This window comes from Centruroides sculpturatus, unplaced genomic scaffold, assembly GCF_000671375.1.
Source record: "Centruroides sculpturatus isolate CEXI.00-Female unplaced genomic scaffold, Cexi_2.0 scaffold506, whole genome shotgun sequence".
In the NCBI taxonomy this organism is placed as follows: domain Eukaryota; kingdom Metazoa; phylum Arthropoda; class Arachnida; order Scorpiones; family Buthidae; genus Centruroides; species Centruroides sculpturatus.
This window is the reverse complement of record NW_019384672.1, coordinates 349,807-375,114: the sequence shown is the minus strand read 5'-3', so window position 1 is coordinate 375,114 and position 25,308 is coordinate 349,807. Positions and strand designations below refer to the sequence as shown.

The following is a 25,308-nucleotide window of genomic DNA, read 5'->3' as shown; positions in this document are numbered from 1 at the left end:
TTTTTAGACCGTACCTTGAATAACAGGATATTTAAAAATGAATCGAAAACAGTTAATTTCCAATAATAATTTAAAAATATAAGAATTTCGTTTTTACAAGGTACTATATAACTTATTTCTGAAATACGAATAATTTACTGAAAGTCGGCAAAAATTTATTATTTCACTTATTTGCAGATATACGTCATTTTTTAGATAAACTAAATGGAAAAGTTCAGCAAAATTCATTTTTATAACGAATCTATTATTTTTAAAAAATTAACAGTTAGACATAACTATTTAGCAATTATTTGTACGGTTNTGAGTGTAGATTCAAATTAACAAGTTTGAAAACAAAAAAATTTCATTTTTGTTTTCAAACTTGTTAATTTGAATCTACTCTCAATTTTAAAATAATTTTTCTTAAAAATTAACGTGAAAAATTACGTATGTCCATGAAACTGTTGATTATAATAACGTTTTATCATTTTTACATTTATAAGAGGTTAAGAAAACGATGAAAAATATTTAGATCAATATTAAATACAGCTGTTACTTATAATTAAAATGAAATATAGATTAATATCATTACACTTTTAAAGTATATTCTTATTGATAACATACGTCATTGATGACCCGAACCTTTAAAGTTCTTATCGTGTTATTTGCACTTTGTTCCTTGGAAGTGACGCTTATCTTGTGGTAAATTTTAATCAAACGTTCTACATTATAACCAATATAACTAGACACATTCAGCAGTAATGCGAGTATTATATAAATCGCTGGTTTTGCAGTACGTAAGTACACATATTTTTAAGATGTGATTGAGACATAGACCCCAATATCATGTGTTGTATTACATATATTTAATAGTATTTTTACCGTTTTGACTCTTAAAGTAAAAAAATGAAGCTTGACGTGGTTAGAAGAGTAGTTTCTGCTATATTATTTCGCATTGGTTACAATGTAGGATGCTATCCCCAAATACACATAGCAATTCTCTTCATATTTTCCCTGGTGTTAGCAACAGGAATATTACGTGTATCACCTACAAAGGATGCAGAATATCTTTATACACCAAGCGATGCAAGAAGTAAAGTAGATAGAGCAGCAATCGAATCGATGTTTTCCATAAACACGTCACAATGTGATTACAGAAGATTATCTAGAGCGGAAGGAATGGCAGTAATACAGATAACGTCAAATTATGAAACTTCCATATTAGAAGAATCGATAATTGAGGAAGTCATCAAACTTGACGAAATCATTAAAAATGTCAGTTTTCTGTGGAATAACGCATTCGTTCGTTACGAAGATTTGTGTTGTAAGGCAGACGGAAACACTTGCCACGAGAATTTTGTTTTGTCATTGAAAGGAAAAACGAATGACATAAAAAAAGGAATGTACAAGATCAAGTAAGATTTACTTTTATATTATTAATATAATAATAACTTTTATATTGATTCTTATGTGAAAGAGAATAACATTTGTCTATAAGTAAATTTTTAAAATGAACGTAATATAGCTATACAATTTCATTTTAATTACTTACAGTATATTAAATATATAAAAAAGTCAGGTAAGAAAATACACCTTTTTAAAAATTTATAACTTTTTGTAGATTAAAAATACTTTCAGAATATTGGAAATTAGTAGTTAGTAGGAATAAATTTGTATTAATAATAAAATTAAATAAATACTACAGAAATATATTGTTAAAAAATATATATTTATTTGATTTTCAGCGCATATATGAATTTTCATATATATTTCAGATATATGTGAATATGTGAAATCTAGAATAATTATTATAAATATTTTATAATGATTATTCTGGATTTATTCTGGATATAAAAAAGGATCCACTAACAAACTACGCTTTTGAAATAAAGTAGCAAAAGATCATTGTCAGACACAATACAATTATTTGTAGAAAAAACTAATATAATTTAGTCGTTGTGCTGTTGTTACATAATGTACACGTATAGGATAATCAGATTAAAGATTCCCAAAGATATAATTATAGTCCATTGAACGAAAGATAATCTTGTAATTTACTGCAAACTCGATAACTGTTGTCACTCGACTTTCCCGTATCGACATAAACGGAATGAACAGAGGTGAATATTTGGTTATATATTTATATTTTGTTTGTTCCTAACGAAAAGTACTGGCTACTTAATTTGAGAAAATATTGACTATTATTTATAACAGAAGGTTTAAGCCATGTAAATTTTTAAAGCATGTTTTTTCTAATCTCGTGTAGTAGATTTTTATGAATATATGAACCTAACTCATATTTACATAAAGTTACAATGAGCTCGATCTATTTATTTGCAGATATCCAGCTGATAAAATTGATGGCAAATTAGTAATTTCCGGTTTCGAATTCGGAGGTGTCACAGTAGACGAGGAAAATGTGATTCGAGGTTCCAAGGCAATTAGACTGTATTATCCACTGGACCATGCCACAGAAGAAACGAAAGAAATGGCACTAATGTGGGAAAAAACTTTTCTAGAAACACTGTCAAAAATTCATATGAATAATATCGAAATTTACAAGTTCGTTAGTCAGTCTGTCAATGACGAAATTAACCGAAATGGAGAAAGTATTTTGTTTCTAATGGTAATTGCTGCTCCAATCATGCTGATATTTTCGGCAGTTTCTTGCTTATCGACTGATGCTCTGCGCAGTAAGCCATGGTTGGGTATCGCCGGTTGCGTGTCACCTTTCTTAGCGTCTGTTTCAGCATTTGGACTACTGATTTACAGCGAAGTTGAATATTCTACTGGTAACGTTATGATTATTCCCTTGATATTAGGTAAGTTTTATGAAAATTTTATCTTACGAAGTAAAGAAGTATAGGGAAATCTCGGTTATTGCACCTAATATTGTCAGAAAAAAACATAACAATAATCGGAAAAAATCATTAAACTTTTCAATGGTGACATCGTCGCTGATTTTCTTTCGTCGTTGAAATGTAAAGTTCTATTATTTATTAATTTAAGAATTCGTAATTTTCTAAGTTTGTAATTATAGTTATCGTATGTTTATTTACAATTTTAGCGATTCGGTGAATTATATTTACAATCTTTGTAAATTTTTCTACATTCCTTGTGAAATACCGGTATAAAGTTAGAACAGCTAAACTTGATTTATTGTGTATTTGAAACATTTCAAGCATTGTCGAAATACAGTGCAATCCGGTTATTGTAATTGCGGATAATATTACCAATCGGCTATCGTTATCGAAATCAGTCAGTTTCAACACATTTATACATAATTAATAAAAAATATAGCTTTATTATTATAATTAATCATTGTATATTTTTATCAACTGTTATAATTACACTTGAGAACAAACAATAGAAATTCTTAGAATATTCAAATTAAATTGATTTCTTCGGAATTTTCTTTTATCTGTAACATACGTTTCATCTTTTACATACTAAGCTGCATGACTATGACAAAAATGGGTACTGTATTTAAACAAAACGGGTACTGTATATCTTTAATTGAATCATACCTTTGAAGATGAACATGATTGTTATGAATTCTCTAGATTAATGTTGTGATACGTTGATTTTAAAACAGTTGTTCAAAAGAAACGTAATATATGTAAATGTGGAGTATTGTCTTCAGTATACAGTTATGCATAAGCATAAATTGTGAATATTGATACAGCATACTGTAATTCATTCTAAAACATTTAGTTCAATAATGAAAATATCTTATCCTCTGTTTAAAGCTATCAACCGTTTATTGTCTTCTTCATCTACTATGAGAAAAATCTACTATTTTAATTTATTTTTGTTTAGTTCTTAACCTCTAGGTGTTATTTGTTGATAAATATTCATTTTTTAAGATGTTTTACTTTCAATTTTTTTTTTAAATGAAATGTCTCATATATGACACAAAAAATTCTACCTATGCAAACTGCCAACCCTGTCTAAAAAACACAGTTAATTAGATAATTTTTGTACAATAATTTATATTTTTTACTAGCTTACCCGTCGCGCATTGCTGCGATCTCAGAAGAAACGAAATTCAAGCAAACTCGTAATGATAAAATTAAATTTTCATTTTATCATTTTTATTGAAACTTATTATTATTATTCGTTTTTATCGGGATAACATTTCAAAGTGTTGTTTCAATTCTATTTATTTATTGGAGTGCTCGTGGATACACGATATTTTTTGTTTCTCCGTCTGGTGCGTACACGAATAAATCGGAAGATTTTTCGACGCGTGAGCCGGCCACATACAGTTGTCCACGCGAGAAGCACGGATTCTCCAAATTTAGCCCACACACTCGCAGCGATTGTCAGAAGTGCGATATTCCTCATTTTTATATATTTTTTAAAATCCTTTATGATTTTCATTATTTAATTGCTCCTTCCTCTCTTCTTTGGCGCGTTATGAAATTTCTGATAGTTGTATAGTAAACTGTTTTCTTGTAATTTGTCTTTTTAAATTATTTTGAGTTGATATTAAAATTTGTAAAATAGATCAGTAAAATGGGCGAATTTCCTCCTACAACTTCGGTTGTTGTTCGGGGTACAGTTAAGATTTTAACGAAGTTCGAGCGAATACGTAATTAGCAAAAGAACTAGAAATAAAGTGATTAAACAAAAATTATTATAAATATCGTAAATAACAGTTTACAAATGCATATATAGAGATATTTTTTGAAGGGGGAAATGGTCTTCACAATTTGAAATCGATCGTACACGCTGTGCGCGAATGCTCGTGTAAACGCGCGCCATCTATAATAGGATAAATGTACTTCGCGGGAGTGTATTAAAAAATTTAAAAAACTTTCCAAAGTTTCATGGCAATCGTACTATGCCACAAACCTTCGCCGGAGTATATTAAACAACTTCCCAAAGTTTCACGGCAATCGGATAAACGCTGTGGTAATGCATAAAGGACAGACACACACACACACACACACACACATACATTCATTTTTATACATATAGATATTTAGATATTTTATGCTCTCAAGCAATTTTTATTCGCCAAAAGACACAGGTGAATATTAGCTTATACGCACTGATATACTTTGATTTACTAATATTGATTCTTGCCAAATGCAACTGTTTACAGCCTTTAATGTTATAATCAAAACCTCTAATGGTGTGACCATTTCAATGCACACAAAGCTTTTTAAACTGCATGAATTCGGTTTCCTCTTTCAACGCACTGTCTACTGAAGTAAAACTAAAGAAAATATTGCAAGCTTAATGACGAAATCAACGTAAGTAAAAATAATTGGCTAATATAAAAACAAATCATACACGGCAATGTAAAAATGATTATACAAAGATTCAATGTGTCGTATAGACACGTTCGAAAAATTGTTGATGAAAAAAATCTTTGTTAGTGACTCACTAGTTTACGTTTGATGTCCTGAGCTTTACTGAACTACAGCGAATAAATGAGAAATAAATACGATTGTTTCGTAGCTAAAACAGCAATCTGTGTGATATTGTTCTGAAAAAACTTTGTCGTATACGCCACACGGCATCTCAATAACGAGATATTTGCTTCTCAAAACAAATAAATACAGTCGACCCCCCTATAATTACGGTCCCTATAATTACGATTCCTATAAAACTGCGAAAAAATTGTGACGGTATCTGTAAAAATAATAAAAAACTCCTATAATTATGCAAAATGTCATCGGGCAGCCGAACTACTTTCCCACCGTCCGTAGCGCCACGCTACGGAAATTTTACGCTAACTATCGTCTGTGCAGTACGTAAATTAGGTACCGTAAGTCTAATACAGTACTGTAATTTTATACATTTCTTGTGAAAGAAACATTTCTTATTCAACGGCGATTAAAATTATTTATATTAATGATGTCTCCGAAGTTCAACGAAGTTTTACAGAAAAATAAGTTATCAGAAATCGGCCGTGGTTTGGTGTGCTGCTTCGCAACGAAAACAAGCTTTAGCAATGGGGTTGTCGAAAGCTGCACACTCGGTAAGTAATCCTACAATTTTTTGTTTATAGCGTAGTTTATACGGATTATTTCCAAAAAATATATACGTATTTTGGAAATGTTGAGTCGGATTAGTCTAGAATTGATTAATTTTATTGAAGAAAACCTTTCAAACAGCCGTAGTCCGTAAACATGACACGAGTCGGGCTGTGATTAGAATAACTCGTAAGAAATCGGATTCCTAAAAAATGAAACGTATCTATGATCTTATAGGGGGGTCGACTGTATACTGTTATGTAAACAGTGTCCAGTAGAACGTTACCGTTCATAAATATAATTTTGTAATTTTATATATATTACAGTAACATCATTAAAACATATAATTAATTCTGGATGCATATTTCAGGAATTGGAGTAGACGATGCCTTTATATTGATAGCTGCGTGGAGGAGAACTGACGTTGACGCTTCTGTTCCAGATAGAATGAAAGAAGCATATGCCGAAGCTGCTGTCTCTATCACTATTACGTCTCTGACCAATTTTCTTGCCTTTTGTACGGGGTTTGTGACACCTTACAAAGTGATTCATATATTCAGCGCGTATGCGGCTCTTGCAATCTTGTTTGACTACATTTATCAGTTATTGTTTTTTGGTGGCCTTATGGCTTTGGATGGATACAGAGAAAAGTGTGATCTGCATTCTGTCATCTGCTGTCCAATTAAACGAAATTATCAGGGAATTGAGAAGAAAAAACAATTCAAGTTGACAAACAAAAAAGAAGAAAATATCTTTTTGGAATTTTTCGGCAATGTTCTCGGCAAAATGCTAGGTAAACCAATCGTTAAATCCATCGTAATTATTTTGTTTATGGTTTATCTTATAGGTGCAATATATTGTATGCAATTCACTCAAGAAGAAAATGATGTAGTTATATACTTTCCATACTCTTCATATCTGTTTGAATATGTGAATGTTGAAAATAACTATTTTTCTAATTATAGTCATCAAGTTCAAATAATTATTAACGAGTCATTAGACTATTCGAATGTCAATGTCCAAAATGACATAGAGGATCTTCTGCAAAGTTTCGAATCTGCTCCATTTACATCCGATTCGTCGACCACAGAAAGTTGGCTGAGAGAATTTCTGGCATTTACTAAATCTCCCTTTGCAAAGTTTTCGCTTTCTGCTTACAATCTGAGTGAGTCTGATGACTTTTTGAGTGCATTTAAAAATGTTTTCTTGAAAGTAAACGTTGCAGGCAGGTTTAAAAACGATGTCATTTTTAATAAAGAAGGCGATAAAATTACTGCTTCGAGAGTTATAATATCTAGTTGTGATCTAAGAAGTGGAATTGATAAGAGATCGTTTCTTGAAAATGTAAGGAAAATTGCCGATAACAGCAAAATACCTGTAATTGTATATAATTTTAGATTTATGTATTATGACGTCTATGTTAATATTTTTTCAAACTGCGTAAAATCGATTAGTGCTGCAGGGGGTACAGTAATTATCGTTTTTCTTTTATTTACACCGAGCATATTGTTTCTTGTTTCTGTCGTCATGACTATTGTTTCTATTCAGGTTGGCTTGATTGGATACATGTCTTTATGGAATGTTACTGTGAATCCACCTTCAATAGTAATGTTAGTGATGTGTGCGGGATTTTGCGTAGATTATACAGTACATACGACTTACGCGTTTATGAATTATAAAAAGAAAACACCAAATGAGAAAATCCGAAATTGCTTATACGCTGCTGGATATCCTGTCTTACAGGGATGCGTAACTACCGTTTTGGGTGTTTCGGTAGCGTATTTTGGACCATCGGAATCATTTGTAATATTTTTTAAAATTATAACTTTAATGGTAATTTTCGCTTCATTTCACAGTCTTTTTTTATTGCCCGTAGTTCTCAGCCTTTTGGATTCTCTTTCGTTTTCAATATTTAAAAGGAAAAATCATAAGTTTGAATGTAATGAAATTGTTTCGAACGAAGTCGATTCTTTAAATTTAGAAAACACAATTCAGAAACATGAATGTTTATAATTAAATTTAAATTTATTTAATTGAAACACTTTATATAAAATAAATTTGAGTCATGATCGTGTAATATTTCTTTTATGTTATTCTTAAAACTTTGATGTAGTCTTATTATTATTTGCAGATTGAATAAATTATGTGTGTAGTTTATAAAAGTATTTCATTTAGAGCTTCGGTAATACAACTCTTTTTATACGCTTTCTTATTGTTGTAATGTATAAAGTAAACAACATAAAAATAAACTGAAGTAAAAAAAAATTAATTACCCTATATTAACATTAAAACATTTGTTTTTTTATGTACGTTATATTTGAAAAGTCGAATTAAAACTTTTTAGTGTATAGTGAAAGTAAAAATGTTTAAAAAGAAACACAAGTCAATTTACTCTGTGACGTTTCAATGCGTTACACGCACTCTTGTTTGATTTGGTGAGGTTGATTGATAAGTTCTCTTTCTGTAAGTAATTTGCATGCTTACTACAGGAGGATCCGTACTGACAATTATCTCACATTTTAATGGGATCCCTTAGTGTGTGAAAGAAATTTTAGGAGCTAACATGTGTGCTCCTGTTGATAAGTTGATGTCCACACAGATCTTACATGTATGTCGCTGCAAATTTTTAGATAACTTTAAACCAATTTTTTTTTATTTAGATAGAAAAATGTTAACATTTTGACTATTCGTGTTTTTGATATTGTTTGATACCTGTAAACTCGAAAAACAACAACAAAAATAACTACTACTCGAAATATGTGCGTTTGTGTGTTTTGGCGTTGATTTCTTATAATGTCTTAGAATGTGGCAATAGTAGAGACCAAATTTGATACATAACTTTATATAAAACTCATCACTACCGTCAAAATTATGCTTTTTGCCAATTTATAATAATGAATAAATGACAAAATTATTTTATAAGAAAATCTGGAGAAATGGCATCACATACAATTATGATTAATAATCTAAAAGTTATATTTCTAATCAAACTTTATATCAGCCGGGAAAGTAACGCAACACGTTGCAGAATTTTTATACGTCGATTTTAATAAGATTTTCTGTGAGCGATAGAATTATCATGTAAACAACTCAAAGGAATAATGGCTGTTTATAACATTAAATGCAGTGTTTGAAAGGTGTCTGAGCTGTAAGAAATATGTAATATCAATAAAGCTATAGTCATAGCATTGCATAAGAAACCTGTACAGTACATTACTTCCACGTTGCTCATAGACATTCTGAATGTTTTGAACTCCAGTTTCCGAAAAACTTTTTAGCTGATCGCGTAATCTTTTTCGAAATCTGATTTTCTAGGTCTCACGAATACGCTCCATCGAATTCTGGAACAACTGGGGGCTATTACCAGTATTACCTGCAGAAGAAACTGGAATATTATGCGTACAACTTTACTTGTAGTCTACTAAAACTTTACTTAAATCTTCTTATTATATTTGTCAACTTGGACTTAAATTATTAATAGGACTGTTAAACTAATGTAAACTCCTATTAATAATTTAAGTCCAAGTTGACAAATATAACAAGAATTGAAATAAAGACAATAAGGCAATAATAATTTACTTAAATCTTTTTATTGCACAGTATCCTTTATATTACATTGTGTTTACCACAATTTTCTTTATTTCTCGTGGAAAAATGAAGCAGAATTTATTCAGAAGAAACGCAATTGTCCTCTGATCTCGCATTGGTTACAAAGTGTTTTGACATATAATACAGAGCAATTCTCATTAACGCTTCCTGTGCCACGTATACATTACTCTCGAGGTGCGAGGTGAGAATCTTATGTAATTTCTTTTCAAGAATAAACGTTGGTTATCTGCACCTTTCCACTATAGGTCTCATTTCTTTACCCTCTTTATGGGTCTTGGCAAAAGCAAACAATCTCGGCATACTTGGCCTGGGATTCCGACAATTTTTGGCCACTAAGGTATACGTAAAACAGACTCATAGCCCTTTGTACATTCCGTTCCACTCTAATGATCCGTACCAATACAAAATGGCTGCCTTCCGTGCCCTTGTCCAAAGGACCTTTCTCTATTGCAGTAGTGTGGTGGATAGGCAAAAAAAAAATTAATAGAATATCACATATTGCCAGATCTCTAGGATACAAAGCAGATATGATAACAACATTGATCAGAAATTACAAAATAAACAAAAATAAGGCTCAAAGCGGAGATTTCGACGAAATCACAAAGTTTACTTATGATAGAAAGAAAAAAAGCCATCATGAATGAAATCTCAGCCCGCAAAAAGTCCAAGTTAGTTTTCAAGAGAGATCCTAACCTGTAGAAATTATTAAGGAAAGACAAAGACAACATGGATAAAGAAAAAAGAGCAGGAGTGTACAAGATTCCGTATGAAAATCGTGAACTACACATTAATAAAAATTACATTGGTGTCATTAGTAGAAACTTAGGACTCAGATTAAAAAAACACAAATACAATAGAGAAGTTGCGGCCGACGTTTTAAACGCGAAAACGTGTACGTCGGATGTTCAGCGCCGCCTTCCTCTAAGCCTAGAAGTTTAACAATGGTGTTTGGAACGTCAGTAGAATCATACTCGACGTTCTAAACGCCATTGTCAGACTTCTAGGCTTACAGGAAGGCAGCGCTGAACGTCCAACGTACACGTTTTCGCGTTTAAAACGTCGGCCGCAACCTCTCTAATATCAGCAAGGGATCTAACGCCACAATACTATCGCAATTGGCGCAAGTTGAGGGCTTAGTCGTCAAATGGGACGAAGCAAGTATTATTAAACCAGTATATTCACCGACATTGGCGATTTGGGCCGAAAAAATTGAAATATATAATAACAGGTTATATGATGCATGCAATAATTCTAGAGATTCGAAAGAGTTGCCTTCGGCCTGGAAATACTTAATCAAACGATTACAGAACTCTTAATTTAATGCCTTGTTTTTTAGTATTTTTGCATATTCTTGCATTTTATTGAATTTCATATAATGTATTATTATATAACGTTTTAATATTTAATTTTCCTATGCATATATTTATACATATATTTTGTTATTTATAAGAATAATTTTTATTTTATTTCATTTTTCTTTATACATGTATATATATATATATATAGGCCTATTATCTTAGTCTTCACTATCGTTACTTTTTAAAAACCCAGCGAAGCGTGTCCTTGCAGCTAGATTCTAGATTACTTATAAAAACAGTCTTTTATATATAAAAACAACTATATTACATACAAATGTACGACCAAATAAAAACCCAGCGAAGTGGGTCCTTGCAGCTAGTGTATATATATTTTTTATTCGTTATTTTTATTTGTATTTAAATTTTTGTTATATTTTATTTATATTCGAATATTCTTAGCCTGATGATGGCCAACAGATTTGGCTGAAAACGTTTGCTTTTTCATTAAATTTTTCAGCAAATTAAGGTGTTGTGTTTTTTTGAGTTATCAGTTATCGTCACTTGGTTAAGTTTTCTGTACTCAATGCACAACTGGTCTTTTTTCCCTCGTCCTTTTTATCAGCTAACGTCACTAAATAAGAATACAAGCTCATTGATCTCCGAATAGGTTTTTGTTCTAACAACATTTTTATTTGATCGTTTTTTATTTTTTGGTCACTTAAGGAACAACGATACGATCTCAAATTTATTGATACGTTATTAGTTAATTAATTCTATCTTACAATTCTCAACTTTTGTAAAATCAATGTCATATAAATTTTACTGTCAACACAAGAGATGTTTGCCCCACTATCATAGATCTTTGCTATTTTCTCACCATTGATCATGGAGTGGAAAGTGATATATTTAGGTCGGTCCATTAGTTTAAATTAATATTTTGTAATTCGTTGGTGATATACGTTTCCGTGTCGTCGTTTTCTACCACCATGAAATTTACTTTACCCTTTCGTTCAGGCGTTTTTCGCTTATTCCGACAGTCCCGAGACCAACGGAACCTATTTCGGTATTCCAATCTCTCACAAATGTTACAATCCTTTGGTTTTCTCTTATGTTCCGAAATAAATTCTTTCGTCTCGTAATAAAAATTACTTCTTGTGGACTTATTGATTCGTTTTTGTTTTAAATTTTCTTCGATTTTCAGGCTTATTTCATAAAATTCTACGAAAGTTTTTGGTCTCACGGTTACGAAATATTCCGCCATTTCACGAGGTAACTCTTCTATAATTAACGGTATTATCTGGAATTCTTTCAATTGTGATAACTTCCCTAACCTTTTTTTTTCTTTAAAATAATTTTTTATTCCTATTTTTAGATCACATTTTAACCTTATGAAATCCACGATATGCTCGGTGGCTTATAATCCGAAACTCCCCACAAAAGTTGGTTTTAATTATCGCCAACTTTGACTGTCCGAGTGTTCAATGTAGCAATTTAGGGCTTCATCTTCTAGGTAATCTCCCATTAAAATTATTTTATCTTTCTCCTTCATACCCATATATTACGCCGCTGTTTCGAATTTCTTCACCCAATTTTCTACCTTAAGCGTGCCGTCATTGCCACGAAATATTTGAAATTTTGGCTTACATGTTTTCAGGGATTTTCTTTTCTAATAATCCGTTCCGAATAGAATTCATCGCCTCCTTAGGCTATCCTTTTCTTTGGTTTCATCCTGTGGACTTGTAAAGTTTTCCCCGTCTTTCGATTTCGGTCGTTTGCACGTGGTCCTTCCTTTTTGGCCTTCTCGAATCATCTGTTTCTTCCTTCTTTTGTTCCACGCTTGCTGTATTGTTCCAACCGTCACCGATTTTCACGCACTAGACCGTACTTCTGGTTTCGGGGATTATCTACACCTTTACGTATATTTCTTATTAAAATTTGATATATTTAAATCAACGATTTTTCTGACACTTTTCCGAACAATCTTCGCGCGTAATCTATGAAAAATTCTATAATAAACACGGTGCCTGGTAGAGCGGATTAATATACTAATGACGGACTTCGACGTAAAGACACCAAAGTACAATAATATAACGAAATGTTAATTTTATTGTTTGCGTTGTCTGCTAATGCGGCCTTAACACAAGCAAGCTAATGGCACGGTCGGATTGAAAAGAAATAACAGGCTAAAATTGGCGTAATTTAAGTAACTACTGACCAAAGTTTAAATGGAAGTACTGTACTCACGTCTACACTCCATTTTCAAATAATTTTTCTTAAAAATTAAGGTAAAAAATTACGTATGTCCACGAAACTGTTGATTATAATAACGTTTTATCATTTTTACATTTATAAGAAGTTAAGAAAACGATGAAAAATATTTAGATCAATATTGAATACAGCTGTTACTTACAATTAAAATGAAATATAGATCAATATTATTACAATTTTAAAGAATATTCTTATTGATAACACACTTCATTTATGACCCGAACTTTTAAAATCCTTATCATGTTATTTGCACTTTGTTCCTTGGAAGTGACTTTTATCTTATGATATATTTCAATCGCAATTTCTACATTATAACTAATATAACCAGACACATTCAGCAGTAATGCAAGTATTATATAAATCGCAGGCTTTAAACTACGTAAGTACACATATTTTTAAGATGTGATTGAGATATAGACTTCAATACAATGTGTTGTATTACATATATTTAATAGTATTTTTACCGTTTTGATTCTTAAAGTAAAAAAATGAAGCTTGACTTGGTTAGAAGAGTAGTTTCTGCTACATTATCTCGCATTGGTTACAACGTAGGATGCTATCCTCAAATACACGTAGCAGTTTTCTTTATATTTTCTTTTGTGTTCGCAACAGGAATATTACGTGTATCACCTACAATGGATGCAGAATATCTTTATGTACCAACCGATGCAAGAAGTAAAGTAGATAGAGCAGCAATCGAATCTATGTTTCCCATAAACACGTCACAATGTGATTACAGAAGATTATCTAGACTGGAAGGATTGGCATTAATACAGGTAACATCAAAATATGAATCGTCCGTATTAGAAGAATCAATAATTGTAGAGGTCATCAAACTTGACGAAATCATTAGAAATGTCAGTTTTCTGTGGAATAACGCATTCGTTCGTTACGAAGATTTGTGTTGTAAGGCAGACGGAAGCACTTGCCACGAGAATTTTGTTATGTCATTGAAAGGAAAGACGAATGACATAAAACAAGGAATGTACAAGATCAAGTAAGATTTGTTTTTATATTATTAATATAGTAACAACTTTTAAATTGATTCTTATGTCAAAGACAATTACATAATTAAATTTTATTAACTAAACGTAATGTGAATAAGAAAATCAGGGAAGAAAATACACGTTTTTTTAAAAGAATTATATGTTTTTGTAGATTATAAATACTTACAGAATATTCGAAATTAGTAGTTAATAGAAATAAATGTGCGTTAAGAATAAAATTAAATAAATACTACAAAAATATATGGTTAAGATTTTTCGATTTTCAGCGCATATATGGGAATTTTTATTTGAATCCAAAATGATCATTATAAATATTTTAGAAGAAACTTCACTGAAAAACTATGCTTTTGAAATACAGTAAGTAAACATCATTGTTAGATATAATAAATTTATTTATTTAAAAAACTAATATAATTAAGGAGTTGTGCTGGTTGTTACATAATTGACACGTGTATGATAATCAGATTATAGATTCCCATAATTATTCTATAGTTTATTGAATAAAAGATAATCTTGTAATTTACTGCAAATTTGATAACTGTTATAACATTCGAATTTCCCATATCGGCATAAACGGGGTGAACACAGATGCATGTTTGGTTATAATTTTGTGTTCCTAACTGAAAGTACTGGCCACTTAATTTTTAATTTAAACGTTAAATTATTAAAAAAAACAGCCGCATGATGTGGCTTCTAGAAAAATATTTTTTTAGCCTTGTGAACTTTTAAAGCGAGTTTTTTCTAATCTCGTGTAGTAGATGTTTATAAATATATGAACCTAACTCATATTTACATAAAGTTACAATGAACTCGTTCTATTTATTTGCAGATATCCAGCTGATAAAATTGATGGCAAATTAGTAATTTCCGGTTTCGAATTCGGAGGTGTCACAGTAGACGAGGAAAATGTGATTCGAGGTTCCGAGGCAATTAGACTGTATTATCCACTGAACCATGCCACTGAAGATACGAAAGAAATGGCACTAATGTGGGAAAAAACTCTTCTAGATACACTGTCAATGATTCATATGAACAATATCGAAATTCATGAGTTCGTTAGTCAGTCTGTCAATGAAGAAATCAACCGAAATGGAGAAAGTATTTTGTTTCTAATGGTAATTGCTGCTCCAATCATGCTGATATTTTCGGCAGTTTCTTGCTTATCGACTGATGCTCTNTGAACAATATCGAAATTCATGAGTTCGTTAGTCAGTCTGTCAATGAAGAAATCAACCGAAATGGAGAAAGTATTTTGTTTCTAATGGTAATTGCTGCTCCAATCATGCTGATATTTTCGGCAGTTTCTTGCTTATCGACTGATGCTCTGCGCAGTAAGCCTTGGTTGGGTATCGCCGGCTGCGTATCACCTTTCTTAGCATCTGTTTCAGCATTTGGACTACTGATTTACAGCGAAGTCGAGTATTCTACTGGTAACGTTATGATTATTTTCCTAATGTTAGGTAAGTCTTATGAAAATTTTATATCGCGAAATAAAGGTGTATAGGTAAACCTCAGTTATTACACTTAATATTGCCAAGAATAACATAGCAATAATCGAAAAGAATCATTAAACTTTTCAATAGTGACATTATCGCTGATGTTCGTTCGTCATTGAGATGTTGCAGTTACATCATTTATTAAAAATTCGTAATTTTCTAATATTGAAATTATAATTAGCTTATATTTTTTTTAATATAAATACAGCGATTCGGTGATTTTATTTAAAATCTTTGTATATATATCAGTGGCGTGTCGTCATTAGAAGCGTTGGAAGCGCCACTTCCCTCGTATTCTCTAAAAAATAAATATTAATTTTAATTATATGAAAATAATCGCACAATATTTTATTATAACCGCATTATGTATCTTATTACAAATTTCTATATTACACGTGAAAAAAAAATTGCTATTGTATATTAGAATATTAGTGGCGGAGTGGAATCTCCTGTATTTTCAGATTACGAAAAGCCAGATTTGCGCATGCGCTTTACAGAGCACCAACCTCACCCGGTTTAGCCGGTGGAAGCCTACGACCTTGGGTGAAAGCTGCACACATATAAAGATTCCAATTCTATCAAGGACCGGTTCTGGGCTGTTAGCCGCCTGCCCACTAGATATTTCGATTACGTGAATAACGAGTAGATTTATAACTTAACCCAACCGATAAGAATTTACTGGTATGTTTTTACGATAGTTCTGTATAGTTGACAGGAGTTTAAAAAATCCATTAAAATATTTGATATATTTATTCCGCTCTCCGATTTTATATTACTCACGGATTTCGATGTTAAACCAGTGATATTACGATTTCGTACATCCCATCTTTAAGGGGATGTAGAAAAAAACGTGTACAATTCTTGTATAATGTTAAAAAATTAACCGTTACTTCGACAGCATCATTTACAACTAAATTTAATGAATGAGAGAGATGCACGAGGTACAGAAAAGGCTCTAGAATTTATTTTCCTTAAATTTACGATTTATGTATCCGTTGTCGTAAAAATTTGTCTTTCCACTTTTTTCCCGAGACTACAAATATTCGAGTACAAAGTAACTGGTTTCGACTTATTTCTACTTAAGAAGTAGTTAAATAATTAAGCGATTAGGGAATTGGGGACGTAAACAAAACCCTGATGAAAGAGCCGGAATTTTACTTAAACAAAAGCCTAACCGGACCAATATCTAGCCGAGTACAGTGGGACTGATTTCTTCGTAATATTAGATGTAATAAAGACAGAAATTTTTCCAGTTCAATGAAAGTGAGTAAAAGTTGTAAATTTTGGAAATTTCCGTGGACACCTGGTCTTAAAACGAATTACAGTAGTTAGAAAACAAATGACTTTTAAGTTTAACAAATTTAGATTTTTACAGCTATGATGAGAAACGTTTAAAATTTACAACAACCCTGTCGCGTCCTTTGAGATATACTAGTGATGAGACAAAAGAGACATTAACCGGTATCGGCACCCTCGGGATTTGGCAAGCATGCACCGCACCGCACACCTACCAAGACCGTCTCTGATTCCATCCACGAGCCACTGGTAGGGAGCAATTTTAACTAGGTGGATTGTTTTAATATTTAAAAAGTAAAGACTATTTTATGTTATTTTTATGTACGTTTCTTCACAAAACTATATTTATAATTTTCTTTAAAAGTATATTCATACAATTGAATATTTTGTACCAGGTATGTATAATTGTATATCATCACACATTTTATTTTAACAAGTAAGTTTTTATAATTTTATTTTTAATTTTAGCCCTTATATTATAGCTAGCAATTTAGAATGTAATTGTGATATCGAAAATTTATTTCAAAAAGTTTTGGCTCGAGACCATATAATGAAAAAGAAAAAATTTGTTCGACATTTTCATGATAAAATTTATGAAGATATAAAATGGCTTTGTGGATGCATAAAAATGCAAAATTTGTTTTGTTGGCCTTGCCTACTATTTTCAAATAAAATTAGTGTGTAGAATGAGATTGGCTTTGACGATTTAAATAATTTGAGTAAAGCTGGCAAAAGACACGAAAATCCTAAATCTCGCATCGATTCTTTCGTAAAATTGAAGCAATTTGGAAATCAAAATAGAATAGAATTTAACATTAGTACACAATATAAAATATATATTGAAAATTATAACAAGATAGTTACGGCTAATAGATATATTTTAATTAGTAGATGTTATCGAAGCGAGAATTGGTATTTAGAGGGTGTATAGAATTTATTAAATCTAATATAAGAGAGTTAATTGTATTGAACTTGCTTATTTATTAAGTGCGTTAGATAATCTATTAATTAAAAATACATTTAGAGAAGTCTACGGTTTTTACTGGCTTATCGAACAAACGAATACGAATGGACCCTAGACCATTGCTGACTGATTGCCCCTGGAAGTCGGCTTCTTATAGAAACACAGCTTCCATATCATCAAATGTCACGGCACGCCACTGATATATAATCATACATCCCTTGTAAAATGCCGGCATGCAGTTAGAATAGCTAAACTCGATTTATCGTGTATTTGAAGTTTACAGTAACTAAAATAATAATTTACCGCATATTTTGCAATTGATAAGTTTGACAATAAGTTAATTGATAAGTTCTGATTAATAAGATAATTATCATAAACACTGCCCTTAAGCCATAATAACCTTAATAAACCATAACTTTATTAATTAGTAACGAAGTTTCAAGGATTAATTTGGAAAAAGGAAGGACAATATTGATTTAATCAACATAACTTTATTAAGTTTATCCTCGTTTACTAAACTTTCGTCAGCATTGCGAACTTTGTCGAAATACAGTAAAATCCGGTTGTTATAATTACGGATAATATTATCAATCGGCTATCGTTATCGAAATCAGTCAGTTTCAACACATTTATACATAATTAATAAAAAATAGCCCGCCTATTATAATTAACCATTAGATATTTTTTCAATTGTGATAATTATACTTGAAAACAAACAATAGATATTCTTAGAAAATTCATATTAAATGGATTTCTTCGAAATTTTCTTTTATCCGTAGTATACATTTTATATTTTACATACTAAGCTGTAAGAATTTGATGAAAATGTTTAAACAATACGAGTACTTCTGTAGGTCTTTACTTGAAGCATAGCTTTGGAAATAAATATTTTTATAGCGATTTCTCTACTTTAATTTTGTGATATTTCGTTGTTCGTAAGTAAAGATTTAATATTGTTTATATTATAGGGTTATGGATAAATATAAATTGTTCATGTTAATACACTATACTGTAATTTTTTTCTAAAATATTTTATCCTCTGTTTGAGGCTATCAACGATTTATTGTTATCATAAGAGTTATTGTTATCACAAGTTATCATTGTTGGCTCACTAATTTCTGTTTGATGTCCTAAGCTTTACTGAACTACAGCGAATAAACGAGAGATACATACGATTATTTCGTAGCTAAAATAGCAATCTGTGTGATGTTTTATGTGTGATGCATTATTCTAAAAAAATTTATGTGGTATACGCCACACGGCAACTCAATGACGAGGTATTTGCTTCTCAAAACAATTAAATATACTATTATCTAAACAGTGTCCAGTAGAACGTTACCTCTCCTAAATATCAATATAATGCAGTAATTTTTTAATATATAAGAGTAACATTATTAAAACATAATTAATTTTGGATGAATATTTCAGGAATTGGAATAGACGATGCCTTTATATTGATAGCTGCGTGGAGGAGAACTGACGTTGACGCTTCTGTTCCAGATAGAATGAAAGAAGCATATGCCGAAGCTGCTGTCTCTATCACTATTACGTCTCTGACCAACTTTCTTGCCTTTTGTACGGGATTTGTGACACCTTACAAAGTGATTCATATATTCAGCGCGTATGCGGCTCTTGCAATCCTGTTTGACTACATTTATCAGTTATTGTTTTTTGGTGGCCTCATGGCTTTGGATGGATACAGAGAGAAGTATAAACTGCATTCTGTCATCTGCTGTCCAATTAAACGAAATTATCAGGGAATTGTAAACAAAAAACAATTCAAATTGACAAACAAGAAAGAAGAAAATATCTTTTTGGCATTTTTCCGCAATATTCTCGGCAAAATGCTAGGAAAACCAATCGTTAAAACTATCGTAATTGTTCTGTTTATGGTTTATCTTATAGGTGCAATATATTGTATGCAATTCACTCAAGAAGAAAACGATGTAGTTATATTCTTTCCATACTCTTCATATGCGTTTGAATATGTAAAGTTTGAAAATAAGTATTTTTCTAATTATAGTCATCAAGTTCAAATAATTATTAACGAGTCATTAGACTATTCGAATGTCAATGTCCAAAATGATATAGAGGATCTCCTGCAAAGTTTCGAGTCTGCTCCATTTATATCCGATTCGTCGACCACAGAAAGTTGGCTGAGAGAATTTCTGGCATTTACTAAATCTTCAGTTGCAGAGTTTTCTCTTTCTGGTTACAATCTGAGTGATTCTGATGACTTTTTGAGTGCATTTAAAAATGTTTTCTTGAAAATAAACGTCGCAGGCAGGTTTAAAAACGATGTTATTTTTAATAAAGAAGGCGATGAAATTACTGCTTCGAGATTTATAATATCCAGTTGTGATCTAAGAGGTGGAATTGATAAAAGATCATTTCTTGAAAATGTAAGAAGAATTGCCGATGACAGCAAAATTCCTGTAATTGTATATAATTTTAGATTTTTGTATTATGACGTTTATGTGAATATTTTTTCAAACTGCGTTAAATCGATTAGTGCTGCAGGGGGTACAGTAATTATCGTTTTTCTTTTATTTACACCGAACATATTGTTTCTTGTTTCTGTCGTCATGACTATTGTTTCTATTCAGGTTGGCTTGATTGGATACATGTCTTTATGGAATGTTACTGTGAATCCACCTTCAATAATAATATTAGTGATGTGTACGGGATTTTGCGTAGATTATACAGTACATACGACTTACGCGTTTATCAATTATAAAAAGAAAACACCAAATGAGAAAATCCGAAATTGCTTATACGCTGCTGGATATCCTGTCTTACAGGGATGCTTAACTACCGTTTTGGGTGTTTCGGTAGCGTATTTTGGACCATCGGAATCATTTGTGATATTTTTTAAAATCATATCTTTAATGGCATTTTTCGCTTCATTTCACAGTCTTTTTTTATTGCCCGTAGTTCTCAGCCTTTTGGATTCCCTTTCGTTTTCTATTTTTAAACGAAAAAAACATAAGTTTGAATGTAATGAAATTGTTTCGAACGAACTCGATTCTTTAAATTCTGAAAACACAATTCAGAAACATGAATGTTTATAATTGAATTTAAATTTATTTAATTGAAACAGTTTATATAAAATAAATTTGAAACATGATCATGTAATATTTCTTTTATGTAATTCTTAAAACTTTGATGTATTCTCATGTTATTTGAATAAAATATGTGTGTAGTTTATAAAAGTAATTTACTTAGAGCTTCGGTAACACTTTTCTTTTTTATAGGCTCTCTTAGTGTTATAATGTATAAAGAAAACAATATAAAAATAAACTGAAGTAAGAAAAAATTAATTACTGTATATTAAAATTAAAACATTTGTTTTTTTATGTACATTATATTTGAAAAGTCAAATTAAAACTCTCTAGTTTATAGTGAATCTAAGGATGTTGAAAAAGAAACACAAGTGAATTTACTCTGTGATGTTTTAATGCGTTACACGCACTCTTGTTTGATTTGGTGGGGTTGGTTGATAAGTTCTCTTTCTGTAAGTAATTTGCATGCTTACTACAGGAGGATCCGTGGTGACAATTTTCTCACATCGTGATATGAGATCTGTTAGTGTGACAAGAGAATTTCATAAGCTAACATGTGTGCTACTGCTAGTATGTTTGTGTCCATACAGATTACACCTCTATGTCACTGAAATTTTTTAGATCTTTTCAGAGAAAATGTTTTTTTTTTAATATTTGGCTCTAATTTGCTGCGTTTGGTATACCTATCAGTGAAATTTGCCAGTTGCTGTTGGGTTTTTATAATGATATACTGCCAAAGGATTTTCAGAATGAAAGTTTGACAAAGGAGTATGTTGCTGAGGCTAGTGAGCATAACTCTTTATCCGAGGAAAGTATTAACACCAATGAAAAACGACAAATGATGTTGGCTTCAACAGATTGTATAGAATTGCACCATAACTTGAGTTCAAAATGTATTTAGACATATCGTGAGGAAATAAAAGGAACACCGTACATTTAGACGCCGACAGTACTTGAGTGTGGTTTTATTTAACCACGACAATTACAGGTTTATACTTTGTACAGGTTATATTACAGTATATGCACATGTTTGAATTTCATGCAGTTTTTAAGCCATTTCTTGAAATTGGCCTCAAAATTTCTAAATTAGAAGATTAATTGTTCTAATTTCAGACTTGAAGAAAATGTTTGTTTTTACTTTGTTAATCCCTATTTTTATAAGATTTTTCGAGGATAGAGTAAACATAAGCTTGGGTAAAACGTTCTTTAAGTTAGAAACAGAAACATTTGGTTTTTTTTCACAGCAATTGCGCGTGAACAGCACACATAAGCATGGCTTTAACTATCGCAACATATTAATTCAAGGCTTTACTTTTTAGTTTATACAATAATTACATAAATGTTTTACTCGTGTATATGTTAACTATAACCTCGAAAATTCTATATTAAGAATAGCGAACGACTTTTGTCTCTTGTACTTTAGAAGCGTGAATAATGATTCTAACTTGTAATCGGTAAAAAAAATAACAGAGTACACACTGGTAGAGGTCTCATCAATATACTGTTCACCTATTAACCCACACCTTTAAAAAGAGATAGTCATTTAATTGAAAATGATATTATGTTTTTTCGAATCTATTTTTCGAAAAACACTCCTATTCTGCTCGTTACTGTGTTGTTTCGTATGATATAAAAACACCAGTTCAGTCACACTTTTATAAATAATGCTTATTTTTACAATCACAGTTTCATTCACCCTGTATTAACTGTATATTTAACACTATTGTGAGATAAGCCGGGGCTATGGGAGTGCCCTATTAACTGCTTAATCGGCAGGGGTTGTTAAAACCCGACCTCGGTGTTGTCAGTTGGTGATAACAGTTGCTTAGAGGCCAAAAGCGAGGTGGGAGGTCAATAAGTAAGTTGATAGATGTCCAGGTTCGGAATGGTAGACAGTTTGACAGATCTCTACAAATCAACAAAGCATTTTTTGAATATCTAAGGCTAAACATAGATGCGGTTTATACAGATTAAATAAGGTTAAATGCCGTTAAAATGCAAATTATTTACAAAAAAACCGGCGACAACTTTANATAAAACTGACGTAACTACGCGGTAAGTCACAAACACCAACAAACAAAATGGAAGTTTTGGTTAGAAATAAATACTTTTCTTGCCGTACATCTAATAATAGACAGATGTCGTCGTCTGTCCAGCTGTCTTTTTTATTTCTCTGTCGATAGCCCGACACGTGTTCTGCAGTAATCTTGTATTTTCTCGCGCGCGTGGGATTGTGGGATCTCTCTTATGACTGGATCTAGTTTCGAGAACTCTTTCCAGTCGATCGCGATAGAACCTCGTTTCAGTCGAGATTGCAACGGTCGAGATCGTTCGCACCACGGAACACTCTCCGACCTTAGTCACAATCTAGATCGAAATGCTCGGTGCGAACGAAGAAAGCTGCAACCAATGTTCTTTGTGTTAAATTATACCTCATATTTGTATTACTTGTTAACAACACAGCATTAACCGAACTGGTTAACGTTTAAATAATTATCCTCTTTTACAGGATTGCAAATCTACTTCGTACCAATGTGAATTTCATATAAAATGATAAAGTTATAACGGGGTTTGACTAAGAAAATAAAATAATAAATAATATTTACTTGTAGTTAAATTAAACAGCATATTGTAATTTAATGCGATTCATTTGTAAAGGATTACATGACATTTCTAAGTTTGAATTTTCACGCTTCTTAGTGTATAAAGTATTTTTTTTTTTTTAGTAACTGGTCATTTTTGATAATTAACTCATCTTTTTTTTTCGCGTACAACATTACCCTTTATAATAAACATTCTACTTAATTTGATACCGTTTGTGACAGATACCAATGCAATGTAATTGATATTAAATATTTTTTCAGACTATTTCCTTCCGGTTTGATTCTTTTCTATGGAAAAATGAAGCACGACTTTATAAGAAGAATAGTTTCTGTCTCATTATCTCGCATTGGTTACAACGTAGGATGTTATCCTCAAATATATGTCTCAGTTTTCCTCGTGTTATCACTTGTGTTAGCGACAGGAATATTAAATATATCACCTTCGAAGGACATAGAATATCTTTACGTTCCTTCCGATGCAAGAAGCAAAGCAGACAGAGCTGCAATCGAATCAATATTTCCCATAAACACGTCACAATGCGATTATAGAAGATTATCTAAATTGGAAGGAATGGCAGCAATACAGATAACGTCAAAATATGAAACTTCCATTCTAGAAGAATCAATAATTGAAGAGGTCATCAAACTTGACAAAATCATTAGAAATGTCAGTTTTCTATGGAATAATGCATTCGTTCGTTATGAAGATTTGTGTTGTAAGGCAGACGGAACCACTTGCAACGAGTATTTTGTTTTGTCATTGAAAGAAAAGACGAATGACATAAAAAAAGGAATGTACAAGATCAAGTAAGTATGTTATTTTATTTGTAGTACAACAATTTATAAATATATTACAGGCCGACCATCGCTAATCCGGGACAAATTTCGGCTAGCGTAAAAAATTTGGGGGTTTAGTGTGTTTATGGCGGAACAATTTTATTCGCTCTATTTGAAGTTTAATAACTTCTGTGCTTTTTGCCGAAATTTTCTGAAGTTTTGCAGGGAGGTTTGTGTATTAATGGGATTGGTGATTTTAAATTTTGGTGGTTCAAGGTCGTGGGGGTAGGGAGATAAAGTGGGTTTATATGCCATGTCTCGAATAGGATCGGACTTAATTACGATTTTACTCGCTATTATCATTTACAACTTTTTTTTATTATTATAAAACCCATCCTTACTCTCAAAATTAAGCGTTTTTCCACTTTATAATTATTAAAAATATAAAATTTTCAAATAAAATATCATAACTGATAGCGTCATCAAAATTTTGAATGTCGCCGAAAAAGTTAACTAACTCTTTGCTAGATTTATCTCTATGGCTATGTGTCTTTTTTCATTCCTCTTTGATGTGTAGTATGCTGTTTTTCGTGGAGTAGATAAACTCAAGTAATACTCCGAGTAGCACAAACCCTATACGTCACTGCTTGTTTCCATCTTTACTTTCAAATCCTCCTCCCATGTCCAAAATCTTCTTAAATTATTTTATAATGTTACATAAGACAATGTGAATTAATTATGAAAATAAGCTTTTACACGTCTCAAAAAATAGAATAAGAAATACTTCAAAATTCAATAAAGTTATGTTACAATACAACATGTTTTTTCCTGAAATAAAAATCATGTTCTGTTGTATTATAATCACTTCAATTCATATTTATATATTGTTACAATGAACTTGTTCTGTGTATCTGCAGATATCCAGCTGATAAAATTGATGGCAAATTAGTAATTTCCGGTTT

General features: G+C 31.3%; 2 protein-coding genes across 3 annotated transcripts; both read left to right on the top strand.

The window, feature by feature from the left end:
- The first annotated feature begins 728 nt into the window (after positions 1–728).
- Positions 729–15,329, top strand: LOC111626747 (patched domain-containing protein 1-like). Its single transcript, XM_023370237.1, has 4 exons — positions 729–1,394; positions 2,320–2,801; positions 13,754–14,138; positions 14,978–15,329. Exons 1-4 carry the CDS (start codon positions 886–888, stop codon positions 15,327–15,329), a joined length of 1,728 nt encoding a protein of 575 aa, XP_023226005.1. The 5' UTR covers positions 729–885.
- Positions 15,330–15,349: 20 nt separating this feature from the next.
- On the top strand, positions 15,350–21,010 carry LOC111626759 (patched domain-containing protein 3-like). Of its 2 annotated transcripts, none has more exons than XM_023370248.1 (2): positions 15,350–15,608; positions 19,333–21,010. In XM_023370248.1, exons 1-2 carry the CDS (start codon positions 15,410–15,412, stop codon positions 20,973–20,975), a joined length of 1,842 nt encoding a protein of 613 aa, XP_023226016.1. In that variant the 5' UTR covers positions 15,350–15,409; the 3' UTR covers positions 20,976–21,010. The 2 variants fall into 2 exon arrangements, with proteins under 2 accessions (XP_023226016.1, XP_023226017.1); XM_023370249.1 differs by lacking the exon at positions 15,350–15,608 and adding an exon at positions 18,674–19,181.
- The last annotated feature ends 4,298 nt before the right edge of the window (positions 21,011–25,308 follow it).

Excerpts from the sequence above, each read along its gene's own strand:
- LOC111626759 (XM_023370248.1), top strand. The coding sequence starts at position 15,410 with ATGGTAATTGCTGCTCCAATCATGCTGATATTTTCGGCAGTTTCTTGC. Across the intron at positions 15,609-19,332 it reads GATTATTTTCCTAATGTTAG|GAATTGGAATAGACGATGCC; the intron begins GTAAGTCTTATG and ends TGAATATTTCAG.